The 21,966-nt window shown below is 47.3% G+C and overlaps 1 protein-coding gene across 11 annotated transcripts in view; it reads right to left on the bottom strand.

Annotated features, from left to right (window-relative positions):
* Window positions 1-21,966, bottom strand: part of ANKRD16 (ankyrin repeat domain 16) — a 49,072-nt gene that overhangs the window by 12,404 nt on the left and 14,702 nt on the right. For 3 of the 11 annotated variants that reach the window (XM_078329363.1, XM_035306723.3, XM_035306730.3), the window contains one exon: window positions 17,869-18,682. The exons of 2 other annotated variants lie outside the window; for them this stretch is intronic. Coding sequence is in view for 1 of the 9 variants with exons in the window: in XM_035306730.3 (XP_035162621.1) it covers window positions 18,642-18,682 (41 nt within the window). In the remaining 8 variants the exon portion in view is untranslated. Of the gene's footprint in view, window positions 1-16,278; window positions 16,994-17,868; window positions 18,683-21,691; window positions 21,892-21,966 lie in introns of those variants that run through there. 6 more of the 11 variants (XR_013519484.1, XR_013519482.1, XR_013519481.1 and 3 more) reach the window with 4 other exon arrangements.

Genomic DNA, 21,966 nt, shown 5'->3' with positions numbered 1-21,966 from the left:
GACCATCCTGGTCAACATGGTGAAACCCCGTCTCTACTAAAAATACGAAAAATTAGCTGGGCATGGTGGCGTGTGCCTGTAATCCCAGCTACTCAGGAAGCTGAGGCAGGAGAATTGCCTGAACCCAGGAGGCGGAGGTTTTGGTGAGCCGAGATCGCGCCATTGCTCTCCAGCCTGGGTAACAAGAGCAAAACTCCATCTCAAAAACAAACAAGAGTCTCGCTTTGTGACTCAGACTGGAGTGCAATGGTACAATCTCAGCTCACTGCAGCCTCTGCCTCCTGGGTTTAAGTGCTTCTCCAGCCTCAGCCTCCTGAGTAGCTGGGATTATAGGCACCCATCACCAAGCCCAGCTAATTTTTATATTTTTAGTAGAGATGGGTTTTCACCATGTTGGCCAGGCTGGTCTTGAACTCCCTACTTCAAGTGATCCAGATGCCTCAGCCTCCCAAAGTGCTGGGATTACAGGCATAAGCCACTGTGCCTGGCTTTAAAAAAAATTTTTTTTTTAGACAGGGTCTCACTCTGTCCCTTGGGCTGGAGTGTAGTGACTTTGTCTCAGCTCAGTGCAACCTCCATCTCTTGGACTCAAAAAAAAAAAAAAAATAGCTAGGCCTGGTGGAGCACGCTTGTAGTCCCAGCTACTCAGGAGGCTAAGGAGGGAGGATTGCCTGAGCCTGGGAAGTTGAGGCTGCAATGCGGTGAGATTGTGCCACTGCACTGCAGCCTGGGGTGACAGGAGTCACCTGGGCTCAAGTGATCCTCCCAGCCCAGCCTCCCAAGTAGATGGAACTACAGGCACAAATTACCACGCCTACAGTTGTATTTTTTGCACAGATGGGTTTTACCATGTTGCCTAGGCTGGTCTCGAACCCCTGGGCTCAAGTGATCTGCTCCCCTCAGCCTCCCAAAGTGCTGGGATTACAGGTGTGAGCCACCATGTCAGGTCAGCAAGTTCTTTCGTCATGGCAAAATGAAACCAAGTTGAAAACAGAAATACAAAGCGGGGGAAAATGTGGTCCATGCCGTTCAATTGTCATCATCATTAGCAACCCACTTTTGGTCCAGATTAATATCTGAGCAGTAAAAGTATCTGGTTGTTATTGAACGCGGTGCTGTGTGTGCTGGAAAATGTGAGTCAGACCCCAGAGGGGAAATCCAGCCCCACTGAGAAGTCAAGCATGGTGTCAAGCCAACAAGAAAAGGTCAGTAAATTTCTAGGGTTTTCTTTTACTGTACTATATTCAGGAAACTTGAATGGGAAATTAAAATTCCAGCTTAGGCATAATTGTCACTGATATTTAAGAGCTAGAAAGAAAACTTCCCAACTGTTTGAAAGAAGTAGGAAGCACGGCCTGATCTCTTTATGTGGAAAAGGGCCGGGTGGCAGTGTGAACATTTGGAGAAGTAACGCTCTGTTTACTAAGAGGGCAGAAGGCCAGCTGTATTTTGGGCCTCTCATCCCTGTGATCTCAGAAAAGTTATTGAGCTTTGCTGAACCTCAATTGCATTGGATGATTTTTTAGGTCTTAAATCTTTTTTTTTTTTTGACACAAGAGTCTTGCTCTGCCGCCCAGGCTGGAGAGCAGTGGCACAATCTCAGCTTACTGCAACCTCTGCACCCAGCTGTAAGGAATCCTTCTGCCTCAGACTCCCCAGTAGCTGGGACTATAGGCATGGCTAATTTTTGTATTTTTAGTAGAAACGGGGTTTGGCCATATTGGCCAGGCTGGTCTTGAACTCCTAACCTCAGGTGATCCACCTGCTGCCTCGGCCTCCCAAAGTGCTGGGATTACAGGAATGAGCCACTGCGCCTGGCCTAGGTCTTAAATCTATGACATAAAAAAATTCGATACTACTGCTCTGTGTTCCTACTGGGTAAACCAAGACCTGCCCCCGCCCCCTGACCAGCAAACCATGGAAGTAAATGACAGATTACAAACAAAATAATACTATAGTAACAACTTGTCATCATGTGCGTTCTGTGTGCCAGGTCTTTCCTCTCATGGCCACGTGGCAAGGTAGGTATTGTGACCTTTTTACAAATGAGAAGGTTGAAAGTAAGGGGCTAATTCACCTGGGCTGTAATTTATTTATTTATTATTATTTTTTGGATACAGGGTGTCACTCCTGTCACCCAGGCTGCAATGCAGTGGCACACTACAGCCTTGACTTCCTGGGTTCAGGCGATCCTTACTCCTTAAGCCTCCTAAGTAGCTGGGACTACAAGCATGCACCATGCCTGGCTAATTTTTCTTTCTTTTTTTGCTCTGTTGTTCAATCAGGCTGGAGTGCAGTGGCACGATCTTGGCTCCCTGCAATGTTTGCCTCCCAGATTTAAGTGATTCTCCTGCCTCAGCCTCCCAAGTAGCTGGGATTTTAGATGTCCGCCACCACACCCAGCTAATTTTTGTATGTTTTGTAGAGACGAGGTTTTACCATGTTGGTCGGGCTGGTCTTGAACTCCTGACCCAGGTGATCCCCTCAACTTCTGTTTCCCAAAGTGCTGGGATTACAGGCATGAGCCACTGCACCCGGCCTACTTTTAAATTCTTTTGTAGAGACAGGGTCTTACTATGTTCCCCAGGCTGGTCTTGAACTCCTGGGCTCAAGTGATCCTTCCCCCTCAGCCTCCCAAAGTGTTAGGATTATAGGCGTAAGCCACTGCACCTAGCCAGGCTGTGATTTAAACACAGAGCTCTCTGGTGCCCAAGCCTGGGTCCATCCATTCTACCAACCTGTCCTTGACTGCCCAGAGCCCTGGGACACACAGGAAGATGACATTTCTAGTCCCTCCCAGCGTCTGGGCGGAGTCACACAGCTAGTGTTGCTAATGGAACGTGGCCAGAGTTGAGGCCATTGGCAGGCCGGCCCACAGAAGGACCGTGTGAGAGCTCCTGCTGTCTCTTTCCCCAGTTTGTGTGACTGGAAGCCAAGGAGTCTGAGCTGGTGACACCGTACAGCTGAAGGAGCCTGTGCCCTTGAGTTTATCGCTTACTAGAAAACTGTTCAGAAAACCTATGAACCAAGAACATCCGCATCAGACGTTTCACAAATGAGAAACAAACCTTTACTCTGCTAAGTTCCTGAGATTTTGAGGTTGATTCTTTCAGCAACAATTGAGAATCTGGGCTCCAAATTCAGTTCAACTCTTTTGTGTGTGTGTGTTCAGCTAAGAAATCAAATTCATTTATGCCCTTTCAGAAAAGGCCAAATTTGCCATGTGAATTAACATCTCATCTAGGGTTGCCACGTAAATAAAATTATGAGACAGGCCGAGTGAGGCAGCTCATGCCTATAATCCCCACACTTTGGGAGGCTGAGCCAGGCAGATCACTTGAGACCAGGTGTTGAAACCAGCCTGGCCAACACAGTGAAACACCTGTCTCTACTAAAATACATAAAAATTATCCAGGCATGGTGGTGCAATAATCCCAGCTACTCATGAGGCTGAGGCACGAGAACTGCTTGAATCCAGGAGGTGGAGGATGCAGTGAGCCAAGACTGCACCACTACACTCCAGCCTGGGCGACAGAGCGAGACTCTGTCTCAAAAAAACAAAAACAACAACAATAAAAATAAAACCTTGTTCAATATGAACATAGGAGAAGGCGACGCTCTGTTCACTAAGAGGGCAGGAGGCCAGCCATATTTTGGGACCTTCATCTCTGTCATCTCAAATTATTGAGCTTTGCTGAGCATCAACTGCATTGGATGGTTTTTAGGTCTTAAATTTTTTTTTTTTTTTCCTGAGTCTTTCTCTGTCCCCCAGGCTGGAGTGCAGTGGCACAAAAGCACGCCACAAATACTTATTCAGCATAAGTAGGTTTTCTGCAATAAAAAATAATTCATTGCTTACCTGAAATTCAAACATAACTGGGGGGCTGGCAACTTACCTATCAGCTGAGTCTCATGCTATCACATCCACGTCTTGACTCTGCTCAAAAAAAGAGCTGCCCAACTTCTTTGCCAATCAACTTCCTTCCTATTCCTCAAGTCCTGGCCTGCATACCACTTCCTCCAGGAAGACTTCCCTTCCAGCCTTGCCTTTCTAGCTCTCTGCTAGCACTTATCACACTGCACTTGTCTTATGGTGACACCAATCTTGCTCTTCTTGTGTTATTATTGTTGTTAGTATTATTAGAGTATTGCTCTGTCTTCCAGGCTGGAATGCAGTGGCACAATCACAGCTCACTGCAGCCTGGACTTGGGTTCAAGTGATCCCCCTGCTTCAGTCTCCTGACTAGCTGGGACCACAGGTGTGTACCACCATGCCTGGTTAATTTTGCATATTTTGTAGAGACAGGGTCTCTATGTTGCCCAGGCTGATCTCAAATTCCTGGGCTCAAGTAATCCTCTTGCCGCGGTCTCCCCAGTTGCTGAGGTACAGGTGGGAGCCCCTGTGCCTGGCCCTGGCTCTTCTTTTGTTTTTGAGACGGAGTTTCGCTCCTGTTGCCCAGGCTGGAGTGCAATGGCGTGCTCTCAGCTCACTTCAACCTCTGCCTGCCAGGTTCAAGCAATTCTCCTGCCTTAGTAGCTGGAATTACAGGAACCTGCCACCACTCTCAGCTGATTTTATTTTTGGTAGGGATGGGGTTTTACCAAGCAATTTTGCTGCCTTAGCCATAGTAGCTGGGATTACAGGTACCTGCCACCATGCCCAGCTAATTTTTTTGTATTTTTAGTAGAGATGGGGTTTTGCTCTGTTGGCCAAGCAGTTCTCAAACTCCTGACTTACCTCAGGTGATCCACCCACCTCAGCCTCCCAAAGTGCTGGGATTACAGGGGTGAGCCAGCGCCCCTGGCCCTGGCTCTTCTTTAGAGGTTGATTCTTATTTATTTATTTAGAGATGGGGTTTCACCATGTTGGTCAGGCTGGTCTCAAACTCCTGACCTCGGGTGATCCACCCACCTCAGCCTCCCAAAGTGCTGGGGTTACAGGCGTGAGCCATGGTGCCTGGCCTAGAGGTTGATTCTTGAAGGTGAAGACAGACTCTGTCTGCTGCTCCTCTCCCGTATCATTTGTTCATTCAACAAACATCCACAGAGGATCTCCTCCACGCCTAGCACATACCAGGCATGGACATGCCTTGGGGAATTTCCAGTTTTGTAGGAAAGAAGGATGTTATTAAAAAACCATATGAACAAATATAGTTAATACCCAGAAGGAAAGGCCAAGCGTGGTGGCTCATGCCTGTAGTCTCAGCACTTTGGGAGGCGGAGGCATGCGGATCACCTGAGGTCAGGAGTTCAAGACCAGCCTGGCCAACATGGTGAAACCCTGTCTTTAAAAAAAAAAAAAAAAAAAATACCTGGAAGGAATGTTACAGAGTGCTGAGAGAACTTGTCAGGAAGGGCCTGCTTTTATTTATTAATATTTATTTATTTATTGTAGAGATGGGTGTTGCTATGTTGCCCAGGCTGGTCTTAAACTCTGGGCTCAAACGATCCTCCCTCCTCAAAGTTTTTTTTGAGACTGAACTAAAAAAAAACTCGGGACTCTTGCTCTGTCCCGAGCAAGAGGCTGGAGTGCAGCGGTGCGATCTCAGCTCGGTGCGATCTCAGCTCACTGTAACCTCAGCTCACTGCAACCTCTGCCAAGCGATTCTCCTGTGTCAGCCTCCCAAGTCGCTGGGATTACAGGCATGCGCCACCACACCCACCCGACTAATTTTTGTGTTTTTAGTAGAGATGGGGTTTCACCATGTTGGTCAGGCTGGTCTCAAACTCCTGACCTTGTGATCTGCCTAGCTCAGCCTCCCAAAGTGCTGGAATTACAGGTGTAAGCCACTGCACCCAGTTCTGATTGTTAATCATTTTTAAAACTTTATATTGTTTATTTATTTATTTTGAGATACAGTTTCCCTCTTGTCAACCAGACTGGAGTGCAATCGTGCGATCTCGGCTCACTGCAACCTCTACCTCCCAGGTTCACGCAATTCTTCTGCCTCAGCCTCCTGAGTAGCTGGGACTATAGGTGCCTGCCACCACCTCCAGCCAATTTTTTGTATTTTTAGTAGAGATGGGATTTCATCATGTTGGCTAGACTGGTCTTGAACTCCTGACCTTAGGTGATCCACCTGCCTTGACCTCCCAAAGTGCTGGGAGTACAGGCATAAGCCATCAAGGCTGGCTGGGGTTAGTATTCTTATAAGACAGGCCAGAGAGGGCTCCCTTGCCCTTTGCACCATGTGAGAACACAGTGAGAAGGCACCTTCAATGAACTAGTCAGCAAGCCCGCAACAGACACCAAATCTGCCAACATGTTCCTCTTGGAGTTCTTGTGAGAAATAAGATTCTGTGTTTTGTTGTTTTTGTTTTTTTTTGTGATGGAGTTTCGCTCTTGTTGCCCAGGGTGGCATGCAATGGTGTGATTTTGGCCCACCGCAACCTCTGCCTCCTGGGTTCAAGTGATTCTCCTGCCTCAGCCTCCCAAGTAGCTGGGATTACAGGCAGGTGCCACCATGCCTGCCTAATTTTGCATTTTCAGTAGAGACGAGGTTTCTCCATGTTGGTCAGGTTGGTCTCGAACTCCCGACCTCAGGTAATCCGTCCACTTCAGCCTCCCAAAGTGCTGGGATTACAGGGGTGAGCCACCGTGTCAGGCCGATTCTTGGTTTACAAGTCACCCAGTTTATGGTATTTTGTTATAGCAGCCTGAATGGACTAAGTCAAACCCTTAACAGGAGAGCTACCATCTTAGTAAACTTCTAAGTATAGCAAACTCCCATGTCGCATTAAGCACTGCTTTAATGTGCAGCAGGTCTCCAGGACGTACTCACCTCACATAGCTGAAAGCACATACCCTTTGATTGACATCTCCCTTTTCTCCCCACCCTCCAGCCCTGGAGACCTCCATTCAATTCTCTGCTTCTATGGGTTTGCTGTTTTTATTATTTAAAAATATATGTTTATTTAAATTATTTATTTATTTATTTATTTTTGAGAGTTTCACTCGTTACCTAGGCTTGAGTGAACGATGCAATCTTGGCTCACTGCAACCTCTGCCTTCCGAGTAGCTGGGATTACAGGTGTAATTAGCTCAGCTAAGTTTTGTATTTTCAGTAGAGACAGGGTTTCTCCATTTGGCCAGGCTGTTCTAAAACTCCTGACCTCAGGTGATCCACCTGCCTCAGCCTTCCAAAGTGCTGGGATTACCGGCGTGAGTCACTGTGTCCCGCCAGGTTTGCTGTTGTTAGATGCCACATATGAGTGAGTCTTACAGTGTTTGTCTGTCCGTGTCTGGCTCGCCTCACCTAACATCAGGTCCTGCAGCTTCATCCATGTTGGCACAAGTGACAAGATTTCAGGAAGGGCTTTTAGAGTGGGATCAGCTATGGCGTCTGTCTAGGGAGAGACATTCAGGCTGGGTCGAGAAGGGCGAACAGGAGTCCTCATGACAAGTTGAGAAAAGAAATTTCCAGGAAGACACTGAGGTGGAAGGAAACCAGGTTGGTCTGTTTTGTTTGAGGAACTGAAAGAAGGCCTGGGCTGTCCCCCGGCTGCCTCGGCGGTTTCTATCCTGAGAAGTAGGAGGCAGGAGGGGCACAAGCTTATCTGCTTCGGGCTTTCCCAGGCTGCTCTGTGAGAGTCACAGGAACTGAAGTACAAAAGTGGAAGTAGGCCGGGTGTGGTGGCTCACGCCTATAATTCCAGCACTTTAGGAGGCCAAGGTGGGGGGATCATTTGAGGTTAGGAGTTTGAGACCAGCCTGGCCAAAACTGTGATCCCACCTCTACTAAAAAAAATACCAAAGTTGGCCAGGCGTGGTGGTGGGCGCCTGTAGTTCCAGCTGCTTGGGAGGCTGAGGCAGGAGAATGTCTTGAACCTGGGAGGCAGAGGTTGCAGTGAACTGAGATTGCGCCACTGCAATCCAGCCTGGCGACAGAGTGAGACTCCATCTCAAGAACAAAAAAAAAGGAAGTAGCAAGGTCAGTGATGAGGCCATTCTCAGTAATTCAGGCAATGGAAACATGGCAGAGCCCATGTCTGGAAGGTGCTCCACTTTTCTAGTCCCCCGTTCCTCCAGAACCTTATCACTCCCATCAAGAGGTAGAGTCTACTTCTTTCCCCTTGAACCTGGGTGAGAGTTTTTGATGCCTTGACAAATGGATGTGGCAAAGCGATGCTGTATAACTTTCTTTTTGAGATGTTTTACTCGTTGTCCAGGCTGGAGTGCAATGCTCCCCAAGTGCTAGGATTACAGGTGTGAGCCAGTGCGCCTGGCCAGGGAAACAATAAACCACAATGTGGTTCCACTAAAAATGGAACCCAGCAGGACCTTCTGCATGTAAAGCAGATGTGATAACCACTACACTATGGAACCACATGCTGTATAACTTTCAAAGCAAGACTGTGAGGCTAAGAGGCTGGGCATGGTGGCTCACACCTGTAATCCTAGCACTTTGGGAGGCCAAGTTCAGCAGATCACCTGAGGTCAGGAGTTTGAGACCAGCCTGGGCAATATGGCAAAACCCATCTCTACTAAAAATACAGAAACAACTAGCTGGGCGTGGTGGCACCCACCTGTAGTTCCAGCTACTTGGGAGGCTCAGGCAAGAGAACTGCTTGAACCAGGGAGGCAGAGGTTGCAGTAAGCCGAGATTGTGCCACTGCACTCCAGCCTGGGCAACAGAATGAGACCCTGTCTCCAAAAAAAAAAAGAGCTAGGCAATGATTGCCTGGTGCTCCATCCCCGTCTCTCTCAGCTCACATTGGCCCATATCCAGAGACCCAGGGAGAGGCCCATATGAGGAGGAACTGAGGTCGCCAGCCAGCATCATTTGGTAGACACGAGTGATTTGAGTCTTCCAATCTTCTAGCTGCAATCTCCAGTCCCTGGGAGCAGGGACAAGGCATCCATGCTGGACCCTGTCTGAATTCTTATACACAGCCTCCATGAGCATAACAAAAGGCTGCTTTGCGAGGCTACATTTGGGGGTTAATTTGCTGTGCAGCCACAGTACATGGAAAAAGCAAACGATGGCTGGAGCTTGCCTGGAGAATGTGGAACTATTTGAGACGCGGAATTAACAAGATGTAGTCATAAAAGGAACAGAAAGTGTCTTAATTATAAAGATACAGAGTAGCCACAGTAGCTCACGCCTGTAATCCCAATACTTTGGAGGCTGAGGCGGATGGAACGCTTGAGATCAGTTTGAGACAAGCCTGTCCAAATGGTGAGACCCCGTCTCTACTAAAAATAGAAAAATTAGCTGGGTGTGGTGGCAGGCATAAGGCACCTGTAATCCCAGCTACTCAGGAGGCTGAGACATGAGAATGGCTTGAACCCAGGAGGCAGAGGTTGAAGTGTGAGCCGAGGTTGTGCCACTGCACTCCAGCCTGGGCAACAGAAGGAGACTCTGTCTCAAAAAAATAAATAAATAAAAAATAAAGATACAGAGGAAGGCCCAGATAAAATACAGTTTTGAAAATATTTATGTTTACTTTTTTTTTTTTTACTTTTTATTTTTTGAGACCGAGTCTCGCTCTGTCACCTAGGCTGGAGTGCAGTGGAGTGATCCCAGCTCACTGCAACCGCCACTTCCTTAGTTCAAGCAATTCCCCTGCCTCAGCCTCCTGAGTATCTGGGATTACAGGCTTGGCCACCATGCCCGGCTAATTTTTTTGCATTTTTAGTAGAGATGGGGTTTCACCATGTTGGTCAGGCTGGTCTCGAACTTTTGACCTCGTGATCCGACGGCCTCCCAAAGTGCTGGGATTATAGGCGTGAGCCACCGCACCCAGACTTCTTTATGTTTTTAATGATGCATTCATTTCATCTTGAGAGCTTCATTTTTTTGGTTTAATAATTTGATTTTTGTTAAAATGCAGTCAATTGGCTGGGCATGATGGCTTATGCTTGTAATCCCAGCACTCTGGAGGCTGAGGTGGGCAGATCACTTGAGCCTAGGAGTTCAAGACCAGCCTAGGCAACATGGTGAAACCCTGTCTCTACTAAAAAAAAAAAAAAAAATTAGCTAGGTGTGGTAATGTATGCCTGTGGTCCCAGTTATCTGGGTGGCTCAGGTAGGAGTATCGCTTGAGCCCAGGATTCAGAGATTGCATTGAGCTGAGATCACACCCCTCCACTCCAGCGTGACAGTGAAATTGTCTCAAAAAAAAAAAAAAATACAGAAAACTCAGGGATTGGTAAAATTTGAAATTTTTTCATTAGCACCTTAGCATGAACAAGGACTGAAATCTAGTTTTCTTTTTGATAAAGACAATGGAGACACCCAAGGGCTAAGGACATACGTCCCCAGGGAGGGAAGGAGAAAGAGAGACTAGGAACAAGGGCTACAAATGGTCTCACTGCTTTCTTCAGTTCAGTCCTTCCTCTTGGTCTTGGGCTGCTGCTAACCTGATGATTTTCATTCACCTTTGATGACTCTCCCATTAAGCCAAAGAGGCTCACCTGGTGCTTCTGTTACTAATGCTAACAATGGCTCATGCGTGGTGGGTGCCTGTGCTTGACCAAGCGTCAGGCACACTGTAAGGTACACGGATGTGCTTTGGTCAAGGTATAGGCTGAGGCAGAGATCTAGGCCTGCATGACTCAGCGAGTTTGGCACGTAGGCGCACACCTTCACTTGTTATATAACTTGTCTGTGTAAATTCATACTTGGCTCTGAGCCACTATTGTTGGTAAAAGGTATAACTGCCCTGCTGACACTGTACAGGTGCTCTTGGGGCTCAGCTCAACATGGCTTGATGTGGTGGATGCGCTGGTGCCCGGAGGAAGAGAGATAGCCAAAACTGTCCATCTGGTAGACAGACAGGTGGGAGCCCAGACACAGCATGGCTTGCTTGTGCCAGAGTTAAGCTGCTGACTCTGAAGGTAAGGGAGAGCCGGCTGTGCAGCTGCAAACTTGGGAGTCGCAGGAGCCACAGAGCTGAAGCAAACAGCCAGATAAAAGTGGACAGTGTGAGAGAGCTAATGTGAGTAAGCTGCTAATAAAAAGCTGTTGATGAGATGGCTGCTTCTGAACAAAACCATATTCACGTGCCTACGGCCTTTACCCACCAGTGTTTCTGTTCATCTACCTACTCCCCTCGGACTTCAGCATGGGCTGGACCTGGACCCCAGGATCTGACACCCACCAACTCAAGTTACCTTCACAGTAAACCTGGGAAGGAGGCGCCATTTTGCCCATTGTTTACCAGGACCCTGAGAGGCACGGAGTGTGACCTGCATGAGGTCACTTGGAGCATCGCCGTGGGGGACTAATACCCTACATGGCTATGGGACCTTGTTCTGTGCTCTGAATGCCATCTTCACAGATTGCTCTCACGTCCCTTACAACTTCATGTCTAGAAATAAGTTTTGCTTTCTGGTCTCTAAGACTTTAAAATCTGAGGTTAAGGAGGATGTATGTGTTAGGGGAGGGTGGGGATAGCAGCAAAGACTTACACACGTAATTGTCCCCAGTCTCAATCAAGGCACCTCTGATAAGGGTATATGGCAAAGCCCTGAACTGGTCCTAAATTTCCATTTTCTTCTAGCAGTTATATGAGGGATCTATGATCAATAGGATATGAACAGAAATGATCTATGGTGCCTTCTGAAAAAAAAAAAAAGGGGCAAGCATGGCCTCCCTTTCACATTTTTTTTTAGACAGAGTCTCACTCTATCTCCCAGGCTGAAGTGTAGGGGTGCGATCTTAGCTCACTGCAACCTCTGCCTCCCAGATTCAGAGGATTCTCCTGCCTCAACCTTCCAAGTAGCTGGGAGTACAGGTGTGTGCCACCACACCTGGCTAATTTTTGTATTTTTAGTAGAGACAAGATTTCACCATGTTGGCCAGTCTGGTCTCAAACTCCTAGCCTCAAGTGATCCACCTGCCTCGGCCTCCCAGAGTGCTGGGAATACAGGCGTGAGCCACCACACCTGGTACTCCCTTCATTCTTACTCCCCTCCACAGGTTGGGGAGCAATCTTGGACTACACGGAAGATGGCAATCTACTCAGGAGAGCAGAACAAGCAGCAGCAGGAGCCTGGGTGGCTGACACCTGGGGCCGGCTGAGCTCATCTGTAGTTGGGTATGCCCAGACTCTTATGCGGGAAAGAAAATAAACTTTGGTTTACTCCATTATTTTTTGGTCTTTATTTTGAGACAGTCACCTAGGCTGGAGTGCAGTGGTGTGATCATAGCTCACTGCAGCTGTGAACTCCTGGGCTAAGCCATCCTCCAGCCTCAGCTTCCCCACCTCCATCTGATATTAAATCACAAAATGGAATTATCTAAGTCAGTCTGCATCAGCTGGAAGAGAGGAAAGGCTGAGGTAGACCGCAGCTGTGTGTTCAAGGGGCAGGATAAGCCACAAGCTGGATTTTGTTCCATCTTTTGCGCTCATTTCACTTTTAGCTAGTTATTGATTTTCAGCAACACTGGGAAAAATAAAGACGATGCATATAGTAGGCTGGCACAGGTGGAAGCTCTAGAACTCCGAGAGTTCTTTAAAGTTCCCACATGCTGTAGTCTAGAAACACCCTATCATATCCAAAGAATCTGTGCCATCCCCCTCCCAGCATTTTAGTGAGTGCCTGTGTATGCCTGTATCTATTCAAGAGCTTTTTTTAAAAGGAGCTCTAATAGGAGATTATTTCTGCTGTGCTGTAGTCTGTTTTTTTACTCATAAATGTATAACTGAAATTTTGTCATTATTTGAAATTATGTGTCGAGCTAATTAACTCAATATAAAAAGGGCTCTTACAAATCAACAGGACAAAACAATGATCAAAAGATAATGCAAGAACTGGTTTCATTAATGGCCCCAGTCAATGGCCTCTGTCCAGGCTGTGGGTTCTGCCCTCCTACAATAATTCTGGACATGGCCATGCCTTACTTTGGCCAACGGGATGGGAGCATCTACACAAACAGAGCTGAGACTGGAAACACATTCCAGTTTCTTTCCTCTCTTGAATCCCTGCCACTGTCATGAAAAATTAGCCTGGGCTAGCCTGACAGAGAGACCATGGGGAGCAGAGCCAGCTTGGTTCAGCCAAGGCCATCCTATACCAGCTTAGCAAGCCACCTGCTAACTAAACGCAGGAGTGAGCCCAGCTATAATGGCCAATAAACAGATCTAAAGATCTTCAATCTGACTTTTTTTTTTGAGACGGAGTCTCACGCTGTTGCCCAGGCTGTAGTGCAGTGGCGTGATCTCGGCTCATTGCAATCTCTGCCTCCTGGGTTCAGGCAATTCTCCTGCCTCAGCCTCCCTAGTAGCTGGGATTACAGGTATGCGCCACCATGCCCAGCTATTCAATCTGATTCTTTAGAAATCCAAGGTCAGGTGTGGTGGCTTAGGGAGGCCAAGGTGAAAGGACTGCTTAAGTCCTGAGTTTGGGACCAGCCTGGCCAACACAGTGAGACCCCTACAAAAGTGAGATCTCTACAAAACTTTTAAAAACTAGCTGGGAGAGGTGGTGCATAACTGCGGTCCCAGCTGCTCAGGAGGCCGAGACGGGAGGACTGCTTGAGCCCAGGAGGTCAAGGATGCAGTGAGCTGTGGTCAGAACACTGCACTCCACTCTGGGAAACAGAGCAGGACTTTTTTTCTCTAAAAAAAGAAAAAAGTGAAATGCAAAATTAAAATCATGCAGTGTTATATAAAGTGTGATACCATGGCTGGGCATGGTGGCTCATGCCTGTAATTAATCCCAGCACTTTGGGAGGCCAAGGTAGATGGATCACCTGAGGTCAGTTTGAGACTAGCCTGGCCAACATGGTGAAATCCCATCTCTATTAAAAGTACAAAAAAATTAGCCAGGCGTGGTGGTGAGTGCCTGTAATCCCAGCTACTCAGGAGGTTGAGGCAGGAGAATCGCTTCAACCTGGGTGTTGGAGGTTGCAGTGAGCCGAGATCCTGCCACTGTACTCCAACCTGGGTGACAGAATAAGACTCCATCTCAAAAAAAAAAAAAAAAAGTGCGATACCACGCAGCTTTGGTGGTGGGTATGCCTGGGAAGGAATCTTGGCAAAAGCGAGTGATATGGATGTCTTTGGTGCTCAAGACCCATCCCAGCATCCTGTGCATGTGAGCCCCACACTGCAGACACAGGGAAGTTACCAGCTACATGCCCGAGGCTCCTGTAGGTCCAGATTTTGAGATGTGAGTTGGATTCTGCTAATGGCTTGAGTTTTGGAAGGTAGAGGCAAAAGCTGTCGTTTCTGCTTTCACTGACAAAGGCTGCAAGTGATTTTCTGTGGAGTGTTCTAATCATTTTGGCCTTGACTGCAGCAGATGAAGACAAGCTTCTGGAGTTGGAAGCAGAGCCAACAGCTTCCTAGACTGGCAAAGATTTTCCTGATTGAAAGGGCAGTTCTTTTTGAGGCCCAGGTCTGAAGTACAACCCTTGATATTGTCCCTTGTCCCTGAAAGTTCAGTGAGATCTGTGCTCAAGCCTTCTGACAATTCTGTGCACCATTAGGACCCTGTAACAAATCTTCTATGTTAGCTGGTTGGAATGAATGCTACTCTCCGCTAACTGAAGGGTGACTGATACAGTTAGCAACCTAAAAAAATGCACAGATCCTTTGATCTGCTTCTAGGAATTTATCTTCCGGTCATTCACAGAAGGACACAAAGATGTATCCATGGCACAGCTGTTTATAATAACTTAAAAAACAGCAGAATGTCCTAAAATGTCCAGAAATAGGAAGCATCTTAGACAAATTGTGGCACATCTGAAAGATGGACTATCAGAAAGAATGCACCGTTATGCAAAGTTAAAAAGAATGAAGTAAATCTTTAAGAACTAATAAGAACACAGAAATGACAAAACAAAAAGAACTAATGAGAAACAATGCACTAAGTTAAAAGTTCAAGAGTATGGATTACATGATCCTACTTGGAATAAATGATCTTATTTGTACTGTCCGAATTATTCTTCACCAGGAGCAAATATTTTAGAATATAAACTCACTAAAAACAGAATAAAGTACATGACATCATATATAACCTTATTCAAATCCATGAATAATTCCTTGAAGGTGTACCACGTGTAGGAGCTGTGCACAGCCTTCTGGGGTTTGTGGGTAGGACCCAGGCTGGGTACAGTGGCTCACTCCTATAATCCCAGCACTTTGGGAGGCTGAGGCAGGTGGATCACCTGAGGTCAGGAGTTCGAGACCAGCCTGGCCAACATGGTGAAATCCTGTCTCTAGTAAAGATACAAAAATTAGCCGGGCATAGTGGTGGTGCCTGTAATTCCAGCTACTTGGAAGGCTGAGGCAGGGACCCATGAGAGCCCATGGAGCCAAGGATGGGGCAGGTTCACTGGCTGTATAGGGGAGGCTGAGGGTCCCTGCCTGAGGTTTTCTCCACCACAGTCAGCTGCTCTGGGATAGTAGGTAGAAAGTTAGAATTCACTAAGATGGACAAGCTTGTCCAACCCATGGCCCAGGTGGCTTTGAATGTGGCCCAACACAAATTTGTAAACATTCTTACATCAGTGAGTTTTTTTTTTTTTTTTTTTTTTGAGACGGAGTTTCGCTCTTGTTACCCAGGCTGGAGTGCAATGGCGCGATCTTGGCTCACCACAACCTCCGCCTCCTGGGTTCAGGCAATTCTCCTGCCTCAGCCTCCTGAGTAGCTGGGATTACAGGCACGCGCCACCGTGCCCAGCTAATTTTTTGTATTTTTAGTAGAGACGGGGTTTCACGTTGACCAGGATGGTCTCGATCTCTAGACCTCGTGATCCACCTGCCTCAGCCTCCCAAAGTGCTGGGATTACAGGCTTGAGCCACCGTGCCCGGCCTGGTTTTTTTTTTTTTTTTTTTAAAGTTCATCAGCTATCCTTAGTGTTAGTGTATTTTATGTGTGGCTCAAGACAATTATTCTTCTTCCAACGTGGCCCAGGGAAGCCGAAAGACTGGATGCCCTGCTTTTGGAGGTGAGGGATGTGTTTATGGCTTTGACTGTCATGAGAGTTTCCTGGGTGCACAAACAGGTCTGAATTCATCAATTCATATCAAGTGTTTCCCCCTGAATCACTTGACCTGGGGGACAGTTTGCAGTGAGCCGACATCGCACCACTGCACTCCAGCCCGGGAGACAGAGCGACTGTCTCATAAAAACAAAACAAAACAAAACAAAACAAAAAACTCACCTCCAGGGACACAAGACTCCACATAAATAAATAGTTCTCTAACTCAAGGTGAACCATGTGATGACTACTACAACGTGCAAAGCAGGAACAGGGGAGGAGAAATTAATTCTTGTGAATCTGGAAGACGTTTGACTGCTCTGCTGGGCATGGATGGAGACTATGCCAAGAGCTAATTTTTATTAAATGCTTTCTGTTCCTGGGTTCTTTGAGAATTGCTGACATTTATTATTTGCTACACGCCAGACACAGTGCTCAGTCTTTTTTTTTTTTTTTTTTTTTTTATCGGATAACCCTGTCTTAAAACATTTTCCTTTGCACTTTTTAAGTAGCTGGGGATTCCACTGCTCCACTGTTGGTATCATCTGTGATACCATCAACATTGCAGCTCACAGACTGGGCAGTTCCCAGGAATTCTTGAATGGTTCCAGAGAGTTCTCTGGCTAAAGACTGGTGTTGCATCTGTTGGCAATGTTGATAATCTCATCAAAAGCGGTGTTTCCACTGTGTTTTTGTCTGTCTGCTGGTGATTCCTGAGGGTTGTGATGATCAGGGCAGAGGCGGAAGGCACCACCTCAATCCGGGCCTGTCTGTCAGTTTCACTGTCATCCTCAGACCCTTCCAATCAATGATTGGTGATGCCATCAACAACCATTTTTGGAGACAGACCCGGGGACTGACCTTGGGAGCGAGTGCAGATGTGGCACTGACTTTGTCACTGCTGTACCTTAGATATACAATTTTGATCTCACTGGGGTCAAATTTAGGAGGCTGGGGTCAGTTGAACCCAGTTTCAGGATGACTGAAGAAAGTTGCATTTGGCCTTCTCTGAGCCGAAAAGCGAAAGGTGCCATGTCTTACTCAGGCTCCCAGCAACTCTGTGAAGAAAGTTATTATCATCTCAGTTTACAGATGAAACTGAAGCTCAGAGAGGGCAAGCGCCTAGTGCAAGGTCCCACAGCTGGACTCAGGGCTGCCGGCCACAAGGCCTGGCTCTATATACTGTGCAGTCAGAGAGGGAGATTCCCATGCATAGTTGGAAGGGAGGAGGAAAGGGGAGGCTGGTGCTAGATGGTAACAAGCTGTGTGTTTTGGGCATTTCTCCTGGACCAGACAAGGTGCTAAATAACCCTTTTGCTCTGTTTGCCTGGAAAAGTCTCCAGTCCAGTGAATTCTAACTTTTCACTTACTATCCCAGAGCAGCTGACCGTGTTGGAGAAAACCTCAGACAGGGACCCTCAGCTGCCCGTATACTGCCACATCCCTGACTCGGCGGGCTCTCAACGCAAGGCCTCCCCAAAGCAGCGTCCACACCAGCATTACTTGGGAACTGGGAGACATGCAAATCCCACAGGAGAGGGAAAGGGGAGCCGCCCTCAATTCAGATCAAGTTTCCCCTGTGCCAGAAGAATCAGTTCTCCAGATGGGCGGGCAGCACGCCACCTGCAGTGACTGTTACTGTGCTGTGCATTCAGAAAGTTAGAGGTCAGACCTCATATTAAAGGTTCATACCACAAAAAGACAAAAAAAGCAAAGGGGTGGGAAGAAAGTTTTGGACAAGCTTGTCCAACCCGTGGCCCAGGTGGCTTGAATGTGGCCCAACACAAATTTGTAAACATTTTTAAAACAGTGAGATTTTTTTTTTTAAAACGTTCATCAGCTATCCTTAGTGTTAGTGCATTTTATGCGTGGCTCAAGACAATTATTCTTCTTCCAACGTGGCCCAGGGAAGCCGAAAGATTGGATGCCCCGCTTTGGAGGTGAGGGATGTGTTTATTGCTTTGACTGTGGTGATAGTTTCCTGGGTGCACAAATAGGTCTGAATTCATCAAATTGTATACATCAAGAATTTGAAGATTTGTATAACAATTATACCTCAATAAAACTGTTACAGAAAGGAAAAGAATAAAAGAGGTGCAAATTCCTACCCTCCACCCTGGACCTACAGGCCCAGCCCCCTGGGGCTACCCAGCCACCTGTGTTCAGCACGGTGGGAACCTCAGAAGCACTGCCCAGGTCTCTGCTCCCCTAAAGGACTATTTCACACTCTCCCCTAACTTCTCAGACCTCCCACACTATGTCCTGACTATCGGCTGATCACCTGCTTTCCTATTTCACTGGGAAGATGAAGCACCTAGAAGATACTTGGTGTCTCCCAGCACCAAGTGCGCCAGCTCCTGCTCTGTGCCCTTCTGCTTGGCTTTCCTCTTGAGGCTGGGGAGGAACCGGTGAGTAAACACAAACATTTCCCCTCGTGCACAAGAATCTACTCAATGTGGTCTGCAGAGCAGCAGCTATGGCTGTTCCTGGGAACTACCCGGGAGCTAGTCGGGGTTGCCAGGGGAGGGGGGACATCTGCATCTTAAAAATTTTCTAATTTCAACTTTTATTTTAAATACAGGGATACATGTGCAGGTTTGTTACCTGGCTGTATTGCATGATGCTGAGGTCTGCAGTAAGGATCACATCACTCAGGCAGTGAGCATGGTATCCAGTAGGTCGTTTTTTGACTGGCCCAGCACCCCTCTACTTCCTCCCTGCGGGAATCTGCATTTTTTTCAGGATCCCTAGGATTGAAGGAATCTACATTTTAACAAGACTCTAGATGCTTCATATGGACATTAGGCTCATTGCTCCTCCTCACTTCCTGGCTGTTGGAACATTCTCTCAGCAGTCAATCTATAAACTGCAATCTGCTCCATTACAAAAAAAAAAAAATCAATCCATATCCCTCTCCATTGCTTCATTTTCCAGATCCAGGCCCTGCCTTCCCATTCTCTCTCAAACCTGCTCTGATCTTTGTCCAGCTCCTCACCGACCCCTTCACAGAGGTCCGCAGTGCACCCACACAATGAGGTCAGCATTGGCTCTGGGCCTCTCCCTGTGACTCTGCCCAGGCACCAGCCAGTCCTCATTTGCTCCCTACTGCTTTTTTTTTTTTTTTTTTGAAACGGTCTTGCTCTGTCACTCAGGCTGGAATACAGTGGTGTAGTCACAGCTCACTGCATCCTTGACCTCCTGGGCTCAAGCAATTCTCCCACATCAGCTTCCTAAGTAGCTGGGACTATAGGCACACCATGTTCAGCTAAATTTTTGTATTTTTTGTAGAGACAGGGTCTCACCATGTTGTCCAGGCTGGTCTCGAACTCCTGACCTCAAGCAATCTCACCATCTTGGCTTCCCAAAATGCTGGGATTACAAGTGTGAACCACCTCAAAGGGCTACTGCTATTTTTTTTAAATGTTTCAAATGCCACCAGGGTGTCACTCCCCTTGAGGATGTGCTGGGCCTTCCAGAGTAGGAAGAAGGAAAAAGAGACTGGTTCACCTATGCTGAAGCCCGGAAAGGCACCTGTTGGTAGAAATACCTACAGGCCCCTCCTGTTGCTTTGCTCAGGCCAGAAGCTGCACAGGGCATGGGCTGATAAACACATCCATCCACTCCCCGTGTTTTCCCAGGAGTGAGCAGGCCTGTCCTCAGTATCAAGGCAATCACATTCTGAGCATGGTGGAAGGAGGCAGGGTTCTGCAAATGCTGCAGGATGGGTTAATCACACAGGCCAATCAAGTTCCTGCTATCACCACAATCAGCAGAGGCCAGCCCTCATTCCCATCTTGTTTCTTTCTCAATCAAAATCACATCACCATTTCCAACCGAATGAGTGTAATTTTATAAGTATAAAAACAGCCAAATATAAGTCCACATTATTATTCATTCTTGTACGAAATGCAATAAACATGCCCCACCCTCTAAGATACTGGCATTGGACTTTTTCCTCTTCCTCACCCTGCTTCTTTCCTTTATGTCTCTAAGAAAGAAATGCTCCTTCTGCATCTGGAGCTGAGGTTTCCAATAGCTTCTAAGCCTACTTCCCAGACCTTCTGGAGGGGCTTGTCCCACAGAGCCCTCACTCCCTCACTTCTGGCTTCCTCCCTCTCTGGGCTTCTTTCCCAGTATACAAACATGCCACATGCTCAACCCCTCATTTATCCTGTCGGAGAAAACTATTATCCTGTCAAACCACTTTCTTTCCTTCACCATACAATGCAGTCAAAGGTGCACAGAGTTGCTCAGGCCTCTGTGCAGCCTGTGTCTCCCACCCACTGGTGCAGGTCAACCTCCGCAGATCAGCTCAAATAGCAGTTTCCGTCCCTAACTTGCCACCCTTGCCTCCAGTTGAATTTGATAGAGCTCTACTGATTATTCCATCTACATCTTAAAAATAAAATGGAAACCAGGCCGGGCGCAGTGGCTCAAGCCTGTAATCCCAGCACTTTGGGAGGCCGAGGCGGGTGGATCACGAGGTCAACAGATTGAGACCATCCTGGTCAACATGGTGAAACCCCCTCTCTACTAAAAATACAAAAAATTAGCTGGGCATGGTGGCGCATGCCTGTAATCCCAGCTACTCAGGAGGCTGAGGCAGGAGAATTGCCTGAACCCAGGAGGTGGAGGTTGCGGTGAGCCGAGATCGCGCCATTGCACTCCAGCCTGGGTAACAAGAGTGAAACTCCATCTCAAAAAAATAAATAAATAAATAAAATAAAATGGAAACCAACGAAAGAGGCAACACAGAAGACTCAATATGGACAGTAATACAACGGAGCATCAGACAGCCATGAAACATGACATTCACTAAGTTTTACAGAGCACTAGGATTTGCTTGTAACATAAAGTTAGGGGGCCAAGGCCGGGCATGGTGGCTCACACCTGTAATCCCAGCTACTCAGGAGGCTGAGGCAGGAGAGTTGCTGGAACTCAGGAGGCAGGGGCTGCAGTGAGCTGAGATCGTGCCACTGCACTCCAGCCTGGGTGACAGAGCAAGACTCCATCTCAAAAAAAAAAAGTTAGGGGTCAAGCAAGGTGGCTTACACCTGTAATCGCAAGGCAGACAGATCACATGAGGTCAGGGGTTTGAGACCAGCCTGGGCAACATGGTAAAACCCTGGTTTCTAGTAAAAACACAAAAATTAGCCAGGCGTGGTGGAGGGCGCCTGTAGTCCCAGTTACTTGGGAGGCTGAGGCACTAGGTAGCTACCTCCTGGGTTCAAACTCCTGACCTCAGGTGATCTGTCCGCCTCGGCCTCCCAAAGTGCTGGGATCATAGGCATGAGTCCCCATGCTCGGCCTTATATGCATTTTGAAAGACTACGGGGAAATAAGAGTGGTTCCATCTAGGTGGTGGAACTATAGATTATCTTTGTTTTCTCCTTTACTATTTTCTGTATTTCACAATAAGCCTTAAAAACAAGTCTGGGAGACTTAAAGGGACATTTTTCTGGTCGGCCACCTGCTGGTGGATTCTAGCATGTCCCGGGTTTACATTAAATTCAGTGCTTGCTCCTCCCTCTTCTCACTGCCTGAGCTCCCTCCCTATAATTCGTTTCCTGGGGCTTCTTTGGCCCAAATTTTGCCATCTCGTTTCCATTTTGTGATCCTTTCCATCTTGTCTTATGTATTTTCTCAAATAATTTTTTTTGGTAATATATGTTAGATCCTCACTATTTTCAAGTGATTACAATTTTTACCTCTTTGCATCTCTTCTGCTTAGATGGCGCTTAATAACACACACTCACCATGGCAGCGGGTGTGCTTTCAGGACCAGCTGACAGCCCTGGCAGAAGTGGGTCTTAGTTGAGGCAATCAGAAATCCTAGTGAAAGTGTAGTGCCTGCTCTGGGAGGCAGGTTAAGCCACCATTGGCAATCAATGCCCTTGGTCAAATTAGTGACAGTCCCCTGGCAGCCATGTCGAGGTGGAGTTGAGCCTGCGCACTCCTGGGAAAACACAGGGAGTGGATGTGTTTATCAGCCCATGCCCTGTGCAGCTTCTGGCTGGAGCACAGCAACAGG

Source organism: Callithrix jacchus, chromosome 7, assembly GCF_049354715.1.
Source record: "Callithrix jacchus isolate 240 chromosome 7, calJac240_pri, whole genome shotgun sequence".
Taxonomy (NCBI): Eukaryota; Metazoa; Chordata; class Mammalia; order Primates; family Cebidae; genus Callithrix; species Callithrix jacchus.
Note: the sequence above shows the minus strand (reverse complement) of the source record. Positions and strands in the feature narration are given on the sequence as shown.